Below are 20,334 nucleotides of genomic sequence, written 5' to 3' on the forward strand. Positions count from 1 at the left end.
TAGTCAAGCGGATTTTACCAATCAATTGTTCTCATGTCTACCACGAACGAGCTGATTATTCATATTTGGAGTAACTTGGGACGCCTAAGGTTACGTGCGGCTGATTTAGCCGTAACCTTTCGCCAATTGGTCACTTCATACATCTATAATACCTTATAAAGCAAACTAGATTCCTCCCTTAACTTAATTAAGAATCTGATAAGACAAAAATGCCCTTAAATAATCTTCCATGCTAAGCACCCTCTCACGTGATATACCAACTATGCCCTTCAACCATTTCGTCTCTAGCAAAGTAAAACCCTATCAACGCCACAACCAGATTGTCTTCCCCACCACCGCCGCATTGCGCGGGTACTATGCTCGTAATAGAATACCCAAACGACTATGTTTGGCTATTTAAAAAATAATAATTCTTAACATCTTTGGCACCTTTTTAATGTTTATTTACAAAACACTGCCAATTTTTGTACCATCTTTTACCACAATCTACAATCATTATAACAAGAAATTGTAGAACTGTAGATGTATACAAATAAACAATTAAATATACCCAATCATTATTTGCTAACTATTATTGATCAGTAAACTGTGTAAAAAAAACAAAAAATCACCACTATTGTCATCTGTCAGTCGAATAGACTCATTCAGTTACTCTTACAAAACTTAACACATGTTTACTGAATCTAATTATATGCATACAGGCATACAGCAAAAAGTAGTTTTTCTTGCAACTCTTAAAAGTTGCAACCGAGAAAAAAAATCCACTAAAATCAAAATCAAACTACATCGTAAGAGATGACTAAAGATTAAACGAAATACATTTACATGATCACAGACACCATAAACCAAGGTTCACTGTTTTTAGCCTTTTTAGTGTTGAGAGTGTACAATGTAAATAAGAGCTAGGTGATAAGGTGAGTCAAGGAGACAAGGACCATTGCACCATAAAAATCAAATTTTTAGCAGATTGATGGGAATAAATTACAACTATGAGAAGAAAAGGAATGTATATTGGTAGAATATGAGGTTTGTGGTACAGTTTGTCAATTAAGACCTTAACTTTTACACAAGTTGCAACCTTAATACAATCATACCCAAAAGAACAAATTCAAGTCACCAGACCTGCTTGTTGCTAGATACGGTGGTTTAAGTGAACGGAGTGCCTGTCATGAGCCAAGAATACCCTGCTGGTTACTAGATACAGTGGTTGGGATCAAGGCATGATGCGGGGTCGTATGAGCTAACTCCAGAAAACCCATTCACGGTGCAATTTGTAGGCTGCAACTTCCCAAGAATAGGGAAAATATATTGTTATCTACGATATTGAGTCCCAATATGAATGTAGATCATATGTGCTTGTTTAAAGGTTCTATTGTGCCTCGTCCCTAGAACCCAAAACAACAAGGGTACAGAGAGCACTATCTGATGTACTATAACTATTTACGTTTTTCCCTGCAAGGATGAAACACAATTGCTCGTCATCGTGTCATCTAACTCTTATGGTATTATGCCAGCTTCAACTCAATGAAAAACTTGAGGCGACGCATAATACTCGCTTTCTTTAAACATGGGCCTTAAATCTTCTTTCAACATGAACTCTGTAGGGAAAGAAACCAGATGTCCCTTCACTGCTTGTAATCGATCCATTGGATCGATCGCCTTCACATTTCCATCTTCATATGCTTCAAGCTTCTCCGGAGCTATTCCTAGATCAATGGTAGTATGTCCCAATTTTCCTTTTCTTTCAGTCACACATTGTCTTAAAGATGATCTGCACGTTTGTTTTTGAATTGTATTGAATAGAAAACCACAATAACAAACAAAAAATACTCGTACAATCAAAGCCGGGTTGGGACATTCTACCTGGAATGAATAAGATCATTAGGAATACAAGAGAAGACATCTTCATAAATCATGGTGTTTGTCTGTCAATCATAAATTGGAAGTGTGACGGTTAATCAGTAAGAAGTAAAGATTATCAACTTTTATTTAGACTTCATTTGGATTTGCCGGAACTAAACTTACATTAGCAGTTGCCATCCATATATCCTTGTAGGTAGAATCAATCACAGGGTCGGCTATTTTGTTAATCTGCGAAGGAAAAACAAGCATATGAATTTTACTAAACCACCTTCCATTTTAATAATGCGCTTATAAGAGATGTGCTATAAGCTATGTGCCATGAACAACCTCTGTACTTTGAAGACCAAGGTGCTCAGACCATAATGAAAGGCGAAGACTCAAGGCAAATTTCCCGGCTTTCCATTTATTGCCTCCCATAGAAGATTCAACAACTTCCTTATCTTCAATAAGCACTCCAATCTAGAAAAGAAAGCTTTATATCAACTACAATGTACGTAAAATAATACTGACACGAACCCATCCCATAATAGGCTCGCATCATGCCATAAGCTAAGTGTACAACTCACTCCCAAAAGCTAGCTCAAAGGAGGTGGGGACACCTAGGCTTATAAACCACCAACCAATCCCATACTTGGCCGATGTGGGATCATATCAATACCCCACCCTTTGAAGAGCCAACGTCCTCGTTGGTCACGGCTATGTTGGTCACGGTTGACACCCTTCGCCTTGGGTCCAAGCCACCACTCCATAGGTCACCACTCCGAGCGTGGAACCTCGAAAGGTAGGGCTGGCTCTGATACCAATTGACACGAACCCATCCCATAATAGGCTCACATCATGCCATAAGCTAAGTGTAAACTCCCAAAAGCTAGCTCAAAGGAGGAGGGGACACCTAGGCTTATAAACCACCAACCAATCCCATACTTGGCCGATGTGGGATCATATCAAATACATCATGCATACTTGAATCCAGGATTATTAAATTACCTCGGAATCTCGCAATCCAAGCAAGCTTCTATCATTAATATTAGCAGATCCAACCAAGACAGTGTTATCATCGACTATCATAACCTTGCTATGCACATACACCTGCAGTATAGATAGAAAAACATTACACAAGAGACGAATCTTAAGAAAGGATGTAAAAGGGATTGGGTATTAGAATATACCGGACTGGAGGCAACTAGACCGTTATCGGAAAGCTTGCCATAAGCCCTTAGACCGTAGAAAGATATGTAATCATGAACTTTAGGACCAAGAAGATCAGAGAGATTGTGCAATATAGAACTGTTTCCTCTTGAAATTGTTCGATACTGCCAATGCATGATGGCTCTTACAGATGCTGCTCCAACATCATCTAGACCACCCTGTAAAACTTAACTATGTAAAAACCAAAATACTAAGACATATGAGTAAATCTTTAAAAAAAAAAAAAATTTTTAACTGACCTGGAAGCCAGGTAGAAGTGGTATAACAATGATGACCCTAAAAAATTGTTTCTCATTGTATGCTCTCAAAATACGCCTATACAAGGACTCCAACACACGATTTCGTATAATCTCATCTCCGGAAAGTCCTGAGATAAAGAATTGGTTCTGAAAACAATATGTTTTCAATAGATCAGCAAAAATGAAATGAAAAGCTTCATGATAAAGAATTATAAGCTAATAAATATCATTTTTAGATGAAGTGTAGATCTAGAAGATGAATGAGTTTATGATGTACCTCAATGTAAATGAAGTGTTCAGCTTTTTCAATGAGGGAACAGTAAGCTTTGTGGATGCTCTCTTCAACTTGACTTGTCCCGGCTGACCACTGACTGACACTCCTTACAACCTAATTGAAAGAGACATTCATGGTCTTAAATTTTATTCAAACAAACAAAAACTTTTATATTCGAAGATGAGAGAGTAACATTCAATAAATTCTGAGACTGATATACAGAGAATGTACTACGTAGCAAATCCAGGACATGTTATGGCACAAAAGACCCAGTAGTAAACAATCCTAAAATAGATAACGGCTAATATATACATTGTTATGCGTAAGCATATGAATTATCCACTAATGCGGAGCATCTGTTACAGAAACACATCGTTATACTGTGTTACATATATATCGCATCTACCAATTAGCATACAGTACCTAGACCAAAAGTCAATCATCTGTTTCAGCAAGTTTAAGTTCAGGTATCACCATACAGTAAAAAAAAAGCCATGCATACGAAAAGTAATACAAATTTATGGCTTGGTTTTAAAAAGCGCACTGATGTGTATCAAACCAGAAAATAAAGGAAGAACAAGAAAAGTGATAGATAATCTGGATTAATGCCCCAGTAGCCCCTAGTTCCTAAGAACAATGATAATATTCTCCATACCCGAAACGGTGACCTAATGGCCTTATTTAACCAAGCTGACAAGTTACCATAACTTGGTGCACAAGATACTAAATTAATAATAATAATAATAATAATAATAACAACAACAACAATAACTAATAATAATAATAATATGCGCCCTCCTTGTCTGGCCCAACCCAATGGGCCTCTTGATTCGTATCATTACTCCCGCCCGCAAAAAAACACCTTGTCCTCAAGGTGTGGAAACCTGACTGTATGATTCCAGGATCCCAGACTCGAACTTGGAAATTCATCTCGTATAAATCCTTGTGATGGCCAAAAACAACTAAATTCAGATTGTATATGAAGTATTCAGCCAACAAAGATGCTGACTCATTGAAAACAAACACCTCTATCCCGATACCCGTCAACTTAGAAGTCGAAATCTTCTCAGCCGGTATTGAAGTCCAACTGGAAACAGGCATAGTCGGCTCCACATGTAAAATAGATTGTGACATCAACTCATTAATACTCAACAAAGATTGTTTGACTGTACTCAAGCTATCACCAGTCTCCGCATGAAACTGCTGCAACTCTATATCATCATCCTTTCCCGTCCTTGGCCCTGTAAGTTGGGAATTAAACAACAAATTCCCACGTACATGAAACCCTCCTGTCTCGGCTCAACGAATATTCTCATAACCCGAAAACCCTCCCTTCAACCGTTGACTATCAATAGTCGCTTCTCCAGTAAACAAGGAACCTCCCGGAACAGAAAGTGAAACACTTGGTTCAAATAACACAGCTGGAGGCGTGGACGGCGTAGGGTTTATTACCAAAGTGGCAGGCAGTTGAGAAGATGGTCTTGATGGCGCCAAAGCAGCCAACTATTGCTGCACTCCAGCCATAATCAATTCTAATTTTGTAAATCTTGAATCCAAAACCAATTCCAACTTAGCAAATCTTAATTCTGTTTCCAGTTGACTTTGTGCCGTAGCCAGTTGAAATTGATTGGAAGCAGCCATGAATTTTTGCAATTCAGTTGGTTCAGATGTTGCAGAAACTTCATACTCTTTTCCTGAACCCATTGGAAGTTTTTTTTCCCCCGATGAACAGTAAACGCGATGAACAGTATCGGCAGTGAACAGTGACAGAGGTGAACAGTGCGACGAACAGTGCAGCGATGAACACTGATCTCGGAATCGGCTCTGATATTACCAAGTAATTACTAATAATAGATAATAATAATAACTAATAATAATAATTATCATTTAACCCCCTCTAAGTCATACGACCCTTAAAGTCTGGACCCATTAATCAGGCCCATCTTCTTCCTTGATTGATATCATTACTCCCGCTCACAAAACACACCTTGTCCTCAAGGTGTTGCTTTGAAATCGTGCCTAGCTTAATTCCAAGATCCCATATCTTTCTTTCTCGGGGATGATTGAAAGATCCAAAAACATGTCCAAAACCATTCCAAGGCTGCTCATAAGACACTCGACGCCCCCAAGTCATAACACATCGTTTTAGCTTCACATAACTTGGTGCAACAGGAAGCTCGTTTAAAAGGTTAGACTTTGGAAGACCATGTTGTATGTTTCTAAGCCCATAATCAATCGCTCGTTTCTTGACCATTGTGAGTAGAGAAAAGGAATCGCTTAATGGACAACCTTCAGGCTGGATAATTGTCTTACCAGCATGATTGAAGGGACTTTCCTTTCCTTGTAGTTGTTCACGGACCTGATCTGTAGTGCTACTGAACTCACCATCCCTTCCATTCAACTGATTTTCTTTCCCTCCAAGACCTGTTACTTTGGAGGCCGAAATCCCAAGAGATGGTGTTATCATGGTGGTCAACTGTGGCTGGGTTGGTTCTGACTGCGTCAGGTGCTGTTTCTGTTTCTGATCTGCATTCTGATCTACTTGCTGATCTATTTCCTCCTTACTCTTCTCGGCTGCCTCGGTTTGCCTAACCAATGTTTGGTCAATCCTGGTCAAGTGTGCATCTTTGGACGTCCGTATCTCTTCCCTGAATTCCCTTACAAGGATCAAGGCCTGTTCAACATTAGCTGATATGGCCCGTAAAGCAGCATTGACATCAACACTCATACAAGCCATAATACCCACAAGTTGCAAGATCCAAAGCTCTGATACCAATTGATGTGCATCAAACCATAAAATAAAGAAAGAACAAGAAAAGTGATAGACAATCTGGATTAATGCCCCAGTAGCCCCTAGTTCCTAAGAACAATGATAATATTCTCCATACCTCAAACGGTGACCTAATGGCCTTATTTAACGAAGCTGACAACTTACCCTAACTTGGTACACAAGATACTAAATTAATAATAATAATAACAATAATAATAATAATAATAATAATAATAATAATAATAATAATAATAATAATAATAATAACTAATAATAATATGCTCCCTCCTTGTCTGGCCCAACCCAATGGGCCTCTTGATTCGTATCACGCACCTCAGGCGCGCTTAAGCGCTAGGCGCACCTAGGCGCAAGCCTTAGAGCTTTTTGGTACTCAAGGCGCAGGGTGTACAGAAAGCGCGCGCTTTTGGGCCTTTTTTGTGAGCCTAGGTGCTAAAAAGCGTGAGCTTTTTGTACACAAGAGGATTTTTTATAGAAATAAGTAATTTTATTTTTCTTACCTCTTCTTTCTCAACAAGATTGATCTCTCCTTTCTTTTTCCTCAACGAGAACAATAATCTTTTGAGAATTTCTTTATAAATACCAAATTTGATCAAAGCTGGACTTAAACGAGTATCTTACTGATGTTGTTTTGGTATTTTATGTGTTATAAATACTATATAAATGTTTTATAATATTTCTTCATACGTGTGCGCCTTGCGTACGAAAAGCTCGCCGCTTTTGCGCTTAGCACTTTGCGCTTCCGAAATGAATCATATCACTTTTGTGCGCCTATCGCTTTTTAAAACCAAGATTTATGGTAGCTATAAAAAATATCTCTAGGTTAGAGGTTGCAATTTCAACCCATTTACTCGTGTATGGTTGATTCGGGTTTGTTGTATCTCTATCTCCTCAAAGTAGTTGGGGGTAATATAGGAAAGTTGATGAACCATATCTAAACCTTGTTAAAAGTGGAAAACTATTTTGGACAAGCTAACATAATAAGGTGCACAATTATTGAGGGAGCCATCTTTTGTTCTTTTTTACTCAAGCCTGTAACAAATCATTGACCAATCCACCCACCCTGCTCCCTTTTCTCACCTCTATGAGAGGCAAAATGAGGAACCCTTTTGGAAGAAACAACATTATTACTGCATTTTTTAATTAATATGAAAGAGCTAGCAATTTAAAGAGTTTAATCTTACCTGACAACGACATGCAACCCGAGGACCTACTTGTCCAGATTCATCTGCAGAAAGAACGAGGTTACCTCGCTCCTGATTCTCCCACCATTCTTTATCTGAAGGTTCCATCCCGGAACGCGCCACTACATCAGAGAACAACCCCTGCTCAAGATTTAAGCTATGCCGTTCATCCACAAAATCTCTCATTGGCATATCTGGGACTATAGGTTCAACTTTGGATTTCATGAATGAAAAGGAAACCCTAGAAGGCCTACTCGGTTGACCATGAAACTCTTTTGACCCATTCCTTTTTGGTTGAGCATTAGAAGCATCCACCTCATCAGCCTCTTGGGGAATTAGCAGTGGGATGTCTTCAGAAGACACCGAGGAAGAAGAACCCTCTCTGTTCAATAATTTATGAGAAGTATCTGCAACTGTTGAATTCTCAACCTCTGGTTCTTTATTGTTTGCCATGTAATGTGGTATCACCATATGCTGCTGAGGCATAAGTAGAGGAATACCTTGCTCATTGGGAGCTTTATTTCTCTGACAGAATAATAGCTATACAAGATCAGTAAACAATTCAACTCTCACTATAAAGCTATCAATATGAAAAAGAAAATAAACCAAAACCTTTGCATAATTCCAACGTTGAACAAAGTGTCGAGCAACATCACGACATGGGGGTCCCCACAACGCACAATGGACATCATGCCAGGGCATACGAGGATATTTTTCACGATCAAGCTCATCCTTCATAGTATCTTCCCACGAATTTGGTTCAGATTCACTGTATATGTGATTGGAATTAAGATGGTTTGGTATCAGAAAGAGCTTAATGCAAGAATCCAGCAAATATATATTATATTATTAGCTAAGTTATTCTGCATGTGGTGATTTCAATAAAATGCTTTGATTCATATTCTTATATAAACATGTCGGAATTATCAATAACTGAACAAAATATCATGGAGACATAATATCCAGAATGATGAACAATGACTTACCGTGGGTTATAGTAGTCCTTTCCAGGCCAAAACATAGCAGGATCATCGCCCACTTTGTGCTCATACGAGTCATAACGCCCAAAGCAAAGATCAAGTCCACCAATGAAGCAAACATGATTATCAACAATAACTAATTTCTCATGGTGAGACCTACATATGTCAGAAAATGAAAATAAAATGCAGTTGGTGACTATAAGAAACAAGATTCTATAAACAAAGTAGAAAACAGAAAGAAAAAGGTAAGAGATGTTAAAACCAGGGTACAATGAAGCCAGCATAGACAGCTTACCATAAATACACACCGCTAGAGAAATGGTCTGGAAAACGTAAAACTCGAACATTTTCATGGATAGCAACCAGCTTTTTCTTACTATAGACACTATTAATTTTCAGTGCAAGAGCAAGTTCTTTGTACATGAGAATGTAGATCTGCAGTCAAAAGTTATCAACAGAACATATTAGATTACAAGAAAAAAATAAGGAAAAACCATGCAAATTAATACATGTCACTAGGATAGAGCACTCACTCCCACTCGGTTGCGTTACTAAGAACTCACACTACTGGATTCATCTATGACATATGAAATGCTGAAGATTAGTTGAAAAACCAAACTACATCTATATTCCCATATTGCAAATTTCTTGTACTTCGTCCAGTTCATGCTTATTATTATGGGTTCTTTGATGTTTCCTTTTTCAGTCTACAAGATAATAATTTCACAAAGTTCCCCATCATAATAGAGTACCTTTTTTTTACTTAAAGTGAGAATGTTATAGGCTATATCCTATTGAAACCATTATCAGGATCTTCTTACACCTTGCCCCAACAAAAGAAACTAATGCGAATAAAAATATGTTTCACATACTAAATGGTCTTACAAGTCAAGAGCTTACCTGAACACCTTGCTTGGCTTTTGCCTCCAGCAAAGCATCAAGGCGAGAAGATGCATGGGCTTGAAAAGGTCTTCGCAAATAAAGTTCTGGACACAACCACCACCCGCACATAAATATCTGTACAAGACACAAAAATCTAAGTTTACTGAATAGCAGTAGACAACCACAAAGAGCATATGCTGATCAAGCTTGTCATACGAGTAACAAACCTCTGATTTTGCCCCTTCAATTGCCAATGCAATTGCTTCAAAAGCTGCTCGACCGTCAACAAACCATTGAGCCTGGCTACCATCATCTGTCAGACCACGAGGTGGAGCAAAGGAACCGAAACGATGAGGATAACACCAACCTTCAGGAGGACGAAGTCCAGCATCATTAATTGCAGCAACCCAGTCCCTGACTTTAGCTTTATTTCTACTTCTAATCGTTATGCTTCGGCTTCCACATGATACCTATTGTATTTACATGGTCAGGTAAACAATTACCAGTCATTATAGTTAACATAGTCATTTCTCTAATTTGTTTGTTTCAAGGAAAAACTGTATAAAACAAATGAATAATGTTTCCAAATAAGAAGTTAAGAGCATTGATTTGTATGAATATTACCGGTAGAAGCATATATGTTGTAACTCAGTCGGTGTTTTAAAATGAAACAGTACATCTAGTCAGATACAAGTATACGTCAGTTAGTTACTTTGGCAACTTTGAGGTAACTATGATTTTTTTAAAAACCCTGGTTGGTAGAGAGCCTTAATGTTTTATTAAGATCAATATATGGTAAGAATATCATAAGTTACAAGCAATCTACCCATGCAATGTGGCAGCAACAAATAGTTTATAACGGTTCCTTTACTATTTTGATAGTTTTGAGTAGTTTATTGTGGTGGTCTAAAGCTACAGTGGGGCTAGGTGTTGGGTTATTGTTGTCTACGCCCCAGCCCATTAAAAGGCTACTGAAAGCTAGAATTAAGGTTGCCGGCCTAAATTGATTGTGAAAGCAGAAAGCAGCAGGCCTTATTGGTTATTGCTGGCAGCAAGCCCCTTTAATCAATTAAGCCCAGCTTTAGAAAACTTGGAGACCAAGTTTAGTTAACCATAATTGTAGCCTATATATTCTATTATCTCTTGTACATGTATTGTGTGGAAAATCAATGAGAAAACCTTTTTCCCCCGTGGATTAGTTCACACAGTTTAGTGTGAGATACCACGTTAAATCTCTCGTGTCCTTGTTATTTTCTAGTTCTTAATTGTGTGTGTGTGTGTGTGCAGTTTTGTTCCTAACAGGTGGTATCAGAGCCAAGGTTAACGGCTTCCAAGGTTCTGATTCACACGGATCACACAAATCCGTCACCCAGATTAGGGTTCCGGCCAAGACCAGCTACCACAGTAGCCGCCATCAACCAGGACAGCCAGATTAGTCACCACAGCCACCGATTAGAGCTCGGGCAAAGCTGATTTAAGCAGTATTAGGTCTGCTTTGGTCAGAATCAGGTCCGATTTAGGCAGATTTAGGTCTGAATTGGGAAGTTTAGGTTCCAGTGATAATTTTTTGGGCAGTTCAGGGTCTGACTTTGGCAGATCAGGTTTCAGTTGGGCAGATTAGGGCTTAAATTGCCAGATTGGGGCTTTTTTGGGGGTTTTTGAATTAGCATAAGGAAGAACTAGGTTCCGGGAGAGCAGGGGCTGTTTTGGGAGTGTGTTTAACAGCAGAAAAACAGAGACTGTTCACAGCAGGGGCTGTCTCAGAGCTGTTTTTTGCGGGACTGTTTTGATCAGGTATCTTCAAACCAAGTTTTATTCTTTCTTTTGTGCCTAGTATAAGAGCAGAAAAGCAAGACAACTTGTTCTTGAGGCATAAGTTATTCCAAACAAAGCAGAAGAAGCGGACAGGAAAGATTCATCAAGCAGGAGGCTTTGAACTAGGTCATGCTTAGCTAGAAAAAAAGGGACAGAAGCAGGAGGCTGTTGTTTTTTTTATTATTTGGTTGGTGGTTGTTGAGAACGAAATTCTGGGTAGTGAAGATCAGATCATAATTTTCAGCACACCGTGCTGATGTTGAGTTCTTTGCGGGCCTTGATTGGCTTGTTCATGATAAGAGGAGACCGTTGTGTTGCATGAAAAACAGGCAGTAAGGATCCGTTAAAGCAGCTAGCTTTGGATTCATCTCGTTTAGCAAGGTGAAAGAAAACGTTAGAAGCAGGTGGCTCGTTTTCAGGTCGATGGAGATACTTCTTTAAACAAGCATAATCAGAAGTGGTTGGACATTTTAGGAATCAATGTCCGGAAAAATAACAAAGAGTTGAACACTACAGAAGACTACAGATCAAAAGAGGCTCTGATTGCCAAGTAGAGAGTAGTGTGGATTCCTGGATCGTGGATTTCAGTGCTTCATCTAATGCTACCCACAATAGTGAAGCAATACGGAATCTGAAAGTTAGATTTTGGAAAGGTAAGACTGGCGAATGATGAAGTTCTTGATATGACGAGCAGGGTGACATAGGTTTGAAGACTCCAGACGATTCATGGACTTTGAAGGATGTCCGGGTTATTCCAAGTCTGTAAAAAGCAGTCGGTTTTATCGGGCAGTTGGACAGGGGCATGAGGGTAAGTTCGGGAACGGGGTGGAAGGTTCTCAAGGGAAATCTAGTCGTGGCTCGAGGTAAGCAAGGTTCGCGTTATATGGTCAGTTTATCGACTGAGGGAGTGACCATTCCAGTTCATAAAAAATTCAAATCCGGTTCACAGAATCTCGTGGGCAGAAGAAGGTTAGCTTTGCAGATGGCAAACCCAGAGCTACAGGTCAGATTCAGGTTAAACGTGCGAGGAAAGGTTCAGAGAAACCAGTCAGAGTTTTTATGACAGTGGGAGCATCGTGTTGTGCTTCAGTCAGAGTTTCCAGACAGTGGGTTAAGAGAATCGGTATTCCAGCTGTTAGAGTCTCTCTATTTTATTATCAGCTTTAAAAGAAAGTGTTTGTTCTCGGGATTTCTCAGGATCTGGCAGTTCGTTTCAGTGGGAGCCGGTAGAGACAGAGAACAAGTCAAGGGCAGAGATTGTCATGACTGATGGGTTGAAGCTCAGTGGGAGCTTTAACGGGCCTTCAGGTTATCTGAAGAGGAGGCCAGGGGGTAAATAGGACGCGTTGAAGAACATGATTTAGTTCTTAATACAGATGTACAGAAGAGATTGAAGATGGTGCAGTTCGAGGTCCGAAGACACCAAGTGGGAGATTGTTGGGTTATTGTTGCCTACGGCCCAGCCCATTAAAAGGCTACTGAAAGCTAGAATTAAGGTTGCCGGCCTAAATTGATTGTGAAAGCAGAAGGCAGCAGGCCTTATTGGTTATTGCTGGCAGCAGGCCCCTTTAATAAATTAAGCCCAGCTTTAGAAAACTTTGGAGACCAAGTTTAGTTAACCATAATTGTAGCCTATATATTCTATCATCTCTTCTACATGTATTGTGTGGAAAATCAATGAGAAAACCTTTTTCCCCCCGTGGATTAGTTCACACAGTTTAGTGTGAGATACCACGTTAAATCTCTCGTATCCTTCTTATTATTTTCTGGTTCTTAATTGTGTGTGTGTGTGCAGTTTTGTTCCTAACACTAGGGGTGTAAACGAGTCAAGGTTTAAACGCCGGTCATTCAAGTTCGAGCATAGTATTTTTCGAACTCGATCACAAACTTACTACTCAATTAAATTGGCAAGTTTAATTATATATTAATATACTTTTTTCATAAAATCGTAACATGGTTGTCATTGGGTGTATATTTTGAATTGAACTGTAAAAGCTCAATGTAATTAAACTGGTTAGAAGGGTATATAACTATATATGTAAATTCAACTCTTTGGAAGGAACATGATAAATGCTTTATTAAAGAGGTATATATATGGTATCATTGGAAATTGTCTAGTTAACACAAATTGTAGCTCATATGTCCATTTATATATCTTAAAGTTGCAAAAATATTTGACAACACAGAACTAAAAGGTCGGCAGACAATACATTAAGTCACTGGAAAGGTTGTCGACTACGAACAACTGATTTGATGGAAGGAAGAGGTAGTCACTAGGTCTCCCCACTTTATGTTTATGTGTATGATACTATATGCCAACCTATCAATAATAGGCAAATGGAAAAGAAGAGCTGTCTACTTTAATGAGAAGGAACGGTGCTTGCACAAGAAAAAAATATTCCAACATAACACAATTACTAAGTAGGGAAAATATAACAATTTAATGTTAGATATTATCTACTGCATACCAGAAACGAATGGCGCAAGGGATTATGTTCATTGATTTCTTTTGCCAACGATATCCGACCTTCTCCATTCCCATCTGAAGGGGGCAGAACATCAAAAACAATTATGTCCAATGGCTCGGCATCAAATGGATCTTTTAGCAGGGCTATGAATCCAGGTTTCAATACAGCCCATACCTGAGTTTTGGGGAAACACCAAAAAAAGAAACAAGCAGAGAATATGTCAGAGGTCATGATGGTTAATGATTGACAAACTACTAGATTAGTAGAGCTCTTGCTGCCAATGTTTCAAAAAGAGCATTAAATGCATAAATGTAGCAAAAAATCCAAAAATAAAGTAGCAGGACAGATATTGACGGACATACAGGAAGCCGGGAAATAGGGAGAATATCATCAGATATTTATATTTATATGTACATATATGTGCATATGTATTTAGAGAGAAAGAGAGAAAGAAAGATACATCATCCGAAAGAGACTAAAAATAGGCAGATGCTGGTATAAGGTTTGATCCGAAAAAACAAAGATTATAACCGCCACTTAATTGTACTGCATGTATCATATTATTCTCTTACGAGTAATAACTACTAATAAGTAAGGGGGTGTTTGGTGTTGCGTTTACTAAACAGATTTTGCATTTTCCAAAATTGTGTTTTCATAGCATATAATCACTTTTTCATCCAAACACCCTTTTAGATTATTTGTGTTTTATAAACATAATAATCAAATAATCACTTCAAAACGTAATCCCAAATACCCTCTAAGTAACATATATGGTTACCTCTGATCAAATGATGGGATGCAACTATTTAAGTATCAAATCCTTTAGAGCAAATTGTGACCCTTGTTTTGTAATGCATAGGCACACAATGCGGGTTTGTTCAGACAACCACCGAAATCGTCAGTCAGATGCCCATGAATGTTTTTTAAAAAGCACATGAATAATCAACTTTAATATTAGGCATTGATACCTTTTGCCATTTGTCATCACAGCAATTAAACCAGAGACAAGCAGAACACTTTCTGTCATCATCCCTATTGGGAATTTTTGCTAAATGCTTCACTAACACATATTCTTCTTTTAGCTTGGAGCCATACTCTGGACAAAAGGATAATGTAGAAGCCCCCATAAACTTGCAGACCTATTTCAAGGACATTCATGTGTCTGTAAGAAGGTGATGAGGTTACCACAAACAAGTAACTAGTTGGCAATACCTAATAATCTTAAACAGGCATAAAGACATGCGTACATTAGATAGTTTAAAAGAAAGCTCGTCAATTCAAACAAGATAAACATATGCTCGATTTCAAGTTCAATGAATGTGAGCATATCAACCCATTTATTTATGAGTCAACTCAGGTCATGCTCTATAACTAATTGGTCACATGTTGAGAAGATGCCGAAAGTGCAAGTTTATTACATTAACTGTTGTATGTTGCTGAAATAACATCAATTTTTTCATCATATTTGCACACATAAAATTTATGAATATTTAAAAACCGGACAAATTTGTCTTGGGTCAACCAATCCCTACCCGATCATATCTGTCATAAATAACCTATTTTGACCCACTGCCCAAACCCCTCCAAGCTGCTCATTTTGCCAACTCTTACAGATAGTAAAGAGAATTCATGGAATTAGAATACAATAGTACAATTGTACCTCTCTGGAATTTACAATATCCAGATTCCCAAGAAAATGATTCAAGTATTCCTGCATTGCAGTCTTTGCTTGATCTGAAATGGAATGTTGCCTTCCAAGTGCTGGACGTATCATTGGAAGGGCTGCACTTGATGGAACATCTCTGAACAAAAAACCACCTGTAAGAACTATGATCATTATATCAATGAACCAATATTCGCATCGATTCTTATAAAGTTAGATACTTAGTAATCACCTTTTTTTAACACTTCCCTCGTTATTTAATGGCACTACATTGTCATCAAGTTCATCATCATCATCATGCACTACTGCTGGGTGGTCCCCTATTCCTAGACTTTGAAGCCAATCTTTAACCTTCAAAAAGAAGATTGTGCTTCACGATAACACAAGCAAGAAACCATTTATAATTAAGCTGAAGGGAAGATAGACAAACCTGTTCTTGTTTCTCATGAATTTCCTCAATAAAAGCACGTTTCTTCAATGCAAAGTGTAAATAAAACACATGTGAAGCTTTCTTCACTAACTGCCACTTAAACTACAGCCCAGATACGGAAGCAGCATATCAGTGAAAAGTGAACCGGGTAATGAACTTGTAAAGCTGTAATATAAGACTACTTTGGTAGATACAATAAAAGAAGATTGTTCTAACTGGCATGCAAAACATGGTCCCAAACCTTTCGGTTGGAGCATCAAATGATAGGACCGATTTACATCTAGATGTTGAATGCAACTTACGCTAATCCAAATTTATATATTGGAAAATCAAAATGATGTGATTGACGACTAAATAGAAAATTCATACAATGCCCTAAAGATACAAAACCAAAAGTGAGCGATGGTGCGTCCATACATTGCCCTAATAATCTAGCCTTGTAATATGATAATAGAATATGCTTACAAAATCGCTTCCTGAAATAATGCTTAGGCAAACCATTAACAGACATAGCATACTTCCCCGGTTTTATGAAGCACGTTTCTTCAATGCAAAGTGTAAATAAAACACATGTGAATCTTTCTTCACTAACTGCCACTTAAACTACAGCCCAGATACGGAAGCAGCATATCAGTGAAAAGTGAACCGGGTAATGAACTTGTAAAGCTGTAATAAAAGACTACTTTGGTAGATACAATAAAAAAAAAAAAGATTGTTCTAATTCGCATGCAAAACATGGTCCCAAACCTTTCGGTTGGATTTGCATCTAGATGTTAAATGCAACTTACGCTAATCCAATTTTATTATATTGGAAAATCAAAATGATGTGATTGATGAATAAAATACTAAATAGGCAATTCATACAATGCCCTAAAGATACGAAACCAACAGTGAGCGATGGTAGGTCCATACATTTCCCTAATAATCTAGCCTTGTAATTTGATAAAAAAAAAATATGCTTACAAAATCGCTTCCTGACATAATGCTTAGGCAAACCATTAACAGACATAGCATACTTCCCCGGTCGACTAGTCCGATATCCCTACTGGAATTCTGGAAAATAAAACTCATCAAGCCCATAACTTTCTCTCTCCAATCATAATGGAAAGATGAATTCTACATTACATCTAGAGGTCTAAAACTACTGCCTTGGCACATTTCAACCAGCAGTAATTTACTACCAATAAAATAAGGTTATGCTCTGTGTGTTTCAGCCACAAGCTGTAACCACTACAATACCCAAAAAACCTGACGTATCATGCTCAAAAAAGTTGTGCAGATATATCATAGGGCCTCCCCTCACCCTATAATTGGGTTGATTAGGGCATATCCCCATTCTTGTCTTAATAGATAGATATATAGAGCATCCACGGCCCACTCACAATTTGCCTTTCACAATTTTTGTGCAGTTGCAACTTGCAACAAACTCAAGTTTAAAAGTGCCATCTAATTCCCACACAATATTTTTAACAAGGATTGAGTTTGGCAACTTCACAGAATATTTGACAGGGATCGAATTTACAAAATTCACAGTGTTGGTGCTTAAATTTATGATTTTCATACCTCAACTATTCAACAAACAAATTTATTCAACCATTCAATTATTCTTTAACATCCCACCATAGTCCAAACTTTTAGCTCCATTTAATTATGCAAATAACAACGCCATAATTTGCAAGTCCAGTTTCCCATCAAACAAATACAAAATAATACAGTATTTTATAATCTTATCAAGAAGAACACTTGACTTGTTTCTTACACAAAGTGTTTGCTACCTATCTTTCAGTGACTTGAATCTCACTCTAACTTATTTTCTCAACAAAGACTTTCATCATTTCTCAATTCTCATCAATTAACATCATTCAAAACCATATTAAACTTCACAAGTATATCAATTTATTTGACATTACGTATCTATCTGCTAATGTACAACTGTACATATATATACATATATATCAATTAAACTAACAGCAAGTATATCAATTAATTCCGCAAAAGTGCGAAACATATACGAATATAAATAACATATACATCAGCTAGTTTCGCATTATATATGTATGTGTGTAAATAAATTAAAATCAATACTTCAAAGTTCAAAATAAGCTAGATTAACAAAGCTATTCGGAATCACAGCAAACCTAATTACAGATGTATCGATTCAAATCACATTGCTTATTACATATATGTATGTATATGTATACGTATATATGTGTGTGTATGTTCAACTAATAACTAATTAATCAGTTAATTTCGTATTATTGTATATGTATGTATATATAGATGTAGATAGATATAAAAGTACCTGTTTGTACTGGAAATCAATAGTGTATGAAAGAAGCATAGGACTAATATCACCGGCGTCAGGTCGAGAAACATGTACAATTGTGGCTTTAGGTAACTCATCGAAAATTCTAGTAGTTTCCGGCGGATTTTGATGAAACGAGAAAAACGACGATAATCTGGACGGCTCAGATTGCATTTGAACATAGTGATGAGATCCACTTCCTCCGGCAGTTATTAACTGCTCCGATGTTGCCATATTTATCACTCCTTCCAACTCCGATCAAATCAATTTATAAATTAATTTTATGATTATAATGAGGTTTATGTACGTGTATCTATAGATATAATAAATATAGATATATGTATAAATAAACGTGTATGAATTGGTATGTGTAGGATCGGGAAAAGGAAAGATGAATCTAATTTGATTTTCTCAATTGGTTTTCAAGAGTTGGAAGGAAGATTTTGGTAGGTAGTGTGTAAAATATGAAATATGTGTTTCGGATTCTGGTTTTATGGAGCGAATAGTTTGAGAGGGGAGCGGGTTTTCTTTGACTTTTCTCATACATGTTTTTTTTTTTTTATTTTCTATTCTCGGTAATATCGTGGCGCCGGAAAGAGATGGAAATGGAATACTTTTTTGTTCCCAACAACTCATATTATACCTGTGTTCTGTTGGTATTGGATGAAACAATCTTCTGTTGGTATTAGATCAAAGAATTTTAGGGTACGTTTGGTTCATAGGATATTTTTGGAAAGAATATAATCTAATAAAGAAATTGGAATTTGAAAGAATGGAATTTGACGGAATGTTTTTGATTTTTTGAGAATTCAAGTGATGGAAGGAATGAAATTCCTTCCTCCATACCCAAAGAATGGAAATTCCATCAAATGATGGAATGTTTACATTCCTACAGAATGAGATTATTTCTTCTTTGAATAACCAAACGCACTAAGAAGTGAAATTCAATTCCAATTCCATCAGATTCCATCAAATTCTGTAAAACAAACGTGACCTTAGTTGGCTAGTTTCCTATAGTTAAACAGAACAAGAAACTACAATTTTGTTTGGCTGTATTGAAATACTTTCAATGTTTACATGTAAATATTACTTGTAAGTTATTGACCACTCCTCATTTCCTCATTTTCAAGTTGACGATTTGTTAATAAAAATTTATTTTTTAAAAAAAAAATCCAACAATCTTAATTATATAATTAAAAATTCGTATAATCTATCAATCTTAATGTCAAAACGTACTAATGGTGTTACCGCATTAGTGTGTACGATGCGCGCATGTTGCGACTAGAAGGCGAGGACAATGTAAAAGGAAGGTGGTGGTGGAGATCAAGGGAGACGGTAGCAGGTGGAGAAGGAAGGCGGCGGCGGAAGGTGATAGAAGGTCGATGAGAGTGTGTATTGATTAGAGAGAATGGAGGAAATGAAGGTATAATAAGGGTTTTATGTTTAAGTAGGGGTATTTTTAAAAGAAATAATATGCTCAATTTTTTAATCATAGTTCTTTTTATAAGTAATTATAGATATAGATAATGTCATGTGTTTATTAAGTTTGGTTGGTCTTTTCGAATAACATTAATTACTCCAATTCTTTTTAGAACAAATTTTTATTACTAAGGGGTTGGCAATAATTGATGAAAGAACAGTGAAAGACTCCCCTTTACCGTGCGGGAACAACGTTACCGATGGTGAAGGGAGAGTAAGGGAGGAAAATGAGGAGAATTTTGCCCAGAGAGAAGAGTGATCAAAGGGAATATTTGTGACTGTAGTAATTTTTTTTTTTGTGGGGTTTTTTTTATATAAGAGGTATAATGAGGCGTGGGGAGTGAGTGAAAGATGAAATGCCAACAAAATAATATAATAAGGGGCAAGTAAGAAGAAGATGAGATAGTATAAAGGGATTAACTGAACATAAACGGATCCATGTTAATGCTACATGAAAGAGCCATGCATTTAGTTTGAATTCGATGTACACAACCTATATCTAGCATGCTCATGGTTATTTCAAACTTTGCTTTTTGCATTTTCAAGTTTAGACCACAACCTCTTATATATTTTTTAGGCGGATTTACTACTAGGCAATTTTGGATATACTAATGATCGATATATAGACCTAAAATTCACATTTATAAACATTTTTAATTATTTCAATTATTGACACATAAATTTCATTCGTTCATTTTCTCCTTATTACTTTTAATATTTTCATTTGTCTTGCTCTACTTTTTAGACATAGACTG

General features: G+C 37.2%; 1 protein-coding gene across 3 annotated transcripts; it reads right to left on the reverse strand.

The window, feature by feature from the left end:
* Window positions 1-990: 990 nt before the first annotated feature.
* LOC122600514 (phospholipase D zeta 1) lies at window positions 991-18,503 on the reverse strand. Of its 3 annotated transcripts, XM_043773243.1 has the most exons (21): window positions 18,098-18,502; window positions 15,796-15,897; window positions 15,598-15,716; window positions 15,363-15,504; window positions 14,671-14,841; window positions 13,703-13,876; window positions 9,787-9,889; window positions 9,647-9,732; window positions 9,438-9,554; window positions 8,833-8,972; window positions 8,544-8,693; window positions 8,170-8,326; window positions 7,558-8,082; window positions 3,589-3,699; window positions 3,312-3,458; window positions 3,033-3,230; window positions 2,851-2,952; window positions 2,191-2,322; window positions 2,026-2,091; window positions 1,864-1,925; window positions 991-1,771 (listed from the first exon to the last, which is right to left on the reverse strand). In XM_043773243.1, the coding sequence occupies exons 1-21, from the start codon at window positions 18,332-18,334 to the stop codon at window positions 1,522-1,524; spliced, it is 3,291 nt and encodes a 1,096-aa protein (XP_043629178.1). In that variant the 5' UTR covers window positions 18,335-18,502; the 3' UTR covers window positions 991-1,521. The 3 variants fall into 3 exon arrangements, with proteins under 3 accessions (XP_043629178.1, XP_043629177.1, XP_043629179.1); XM_043773242.1 differs by having other exon boundaries at window positions 9,647-9,889; window positions 18,098-18,503; XM_043773244.1 differs by lacking the exons at window positions 15,796-15,897; window positions 18,098-18,502 and having other exon boundaries at window positions 9,647-9,889; window positions 15,363-15,520; window positions 15,598-15,686.
* Between the last annotated feature and the right edge of the window lie 1,831 nt (window positions 18,504-20,334).

Source organism: Erigeron canadensis, chromosome 5 (genome assembly GCF_010389155.1).
Source record: "Erigeron canadensis isolate Cc75 chromosome 5, C_canadensis_v1, whole genome shotgun sequence".
In the NCBI taxonomy this organism is placed as follows: domain Eukaryota; kingdom Viridiplantae; phylum Streptophyta; class Magnoliopsida; order Asterales; family Asteraceae; genus Erigeron; species Erigeron canadensis.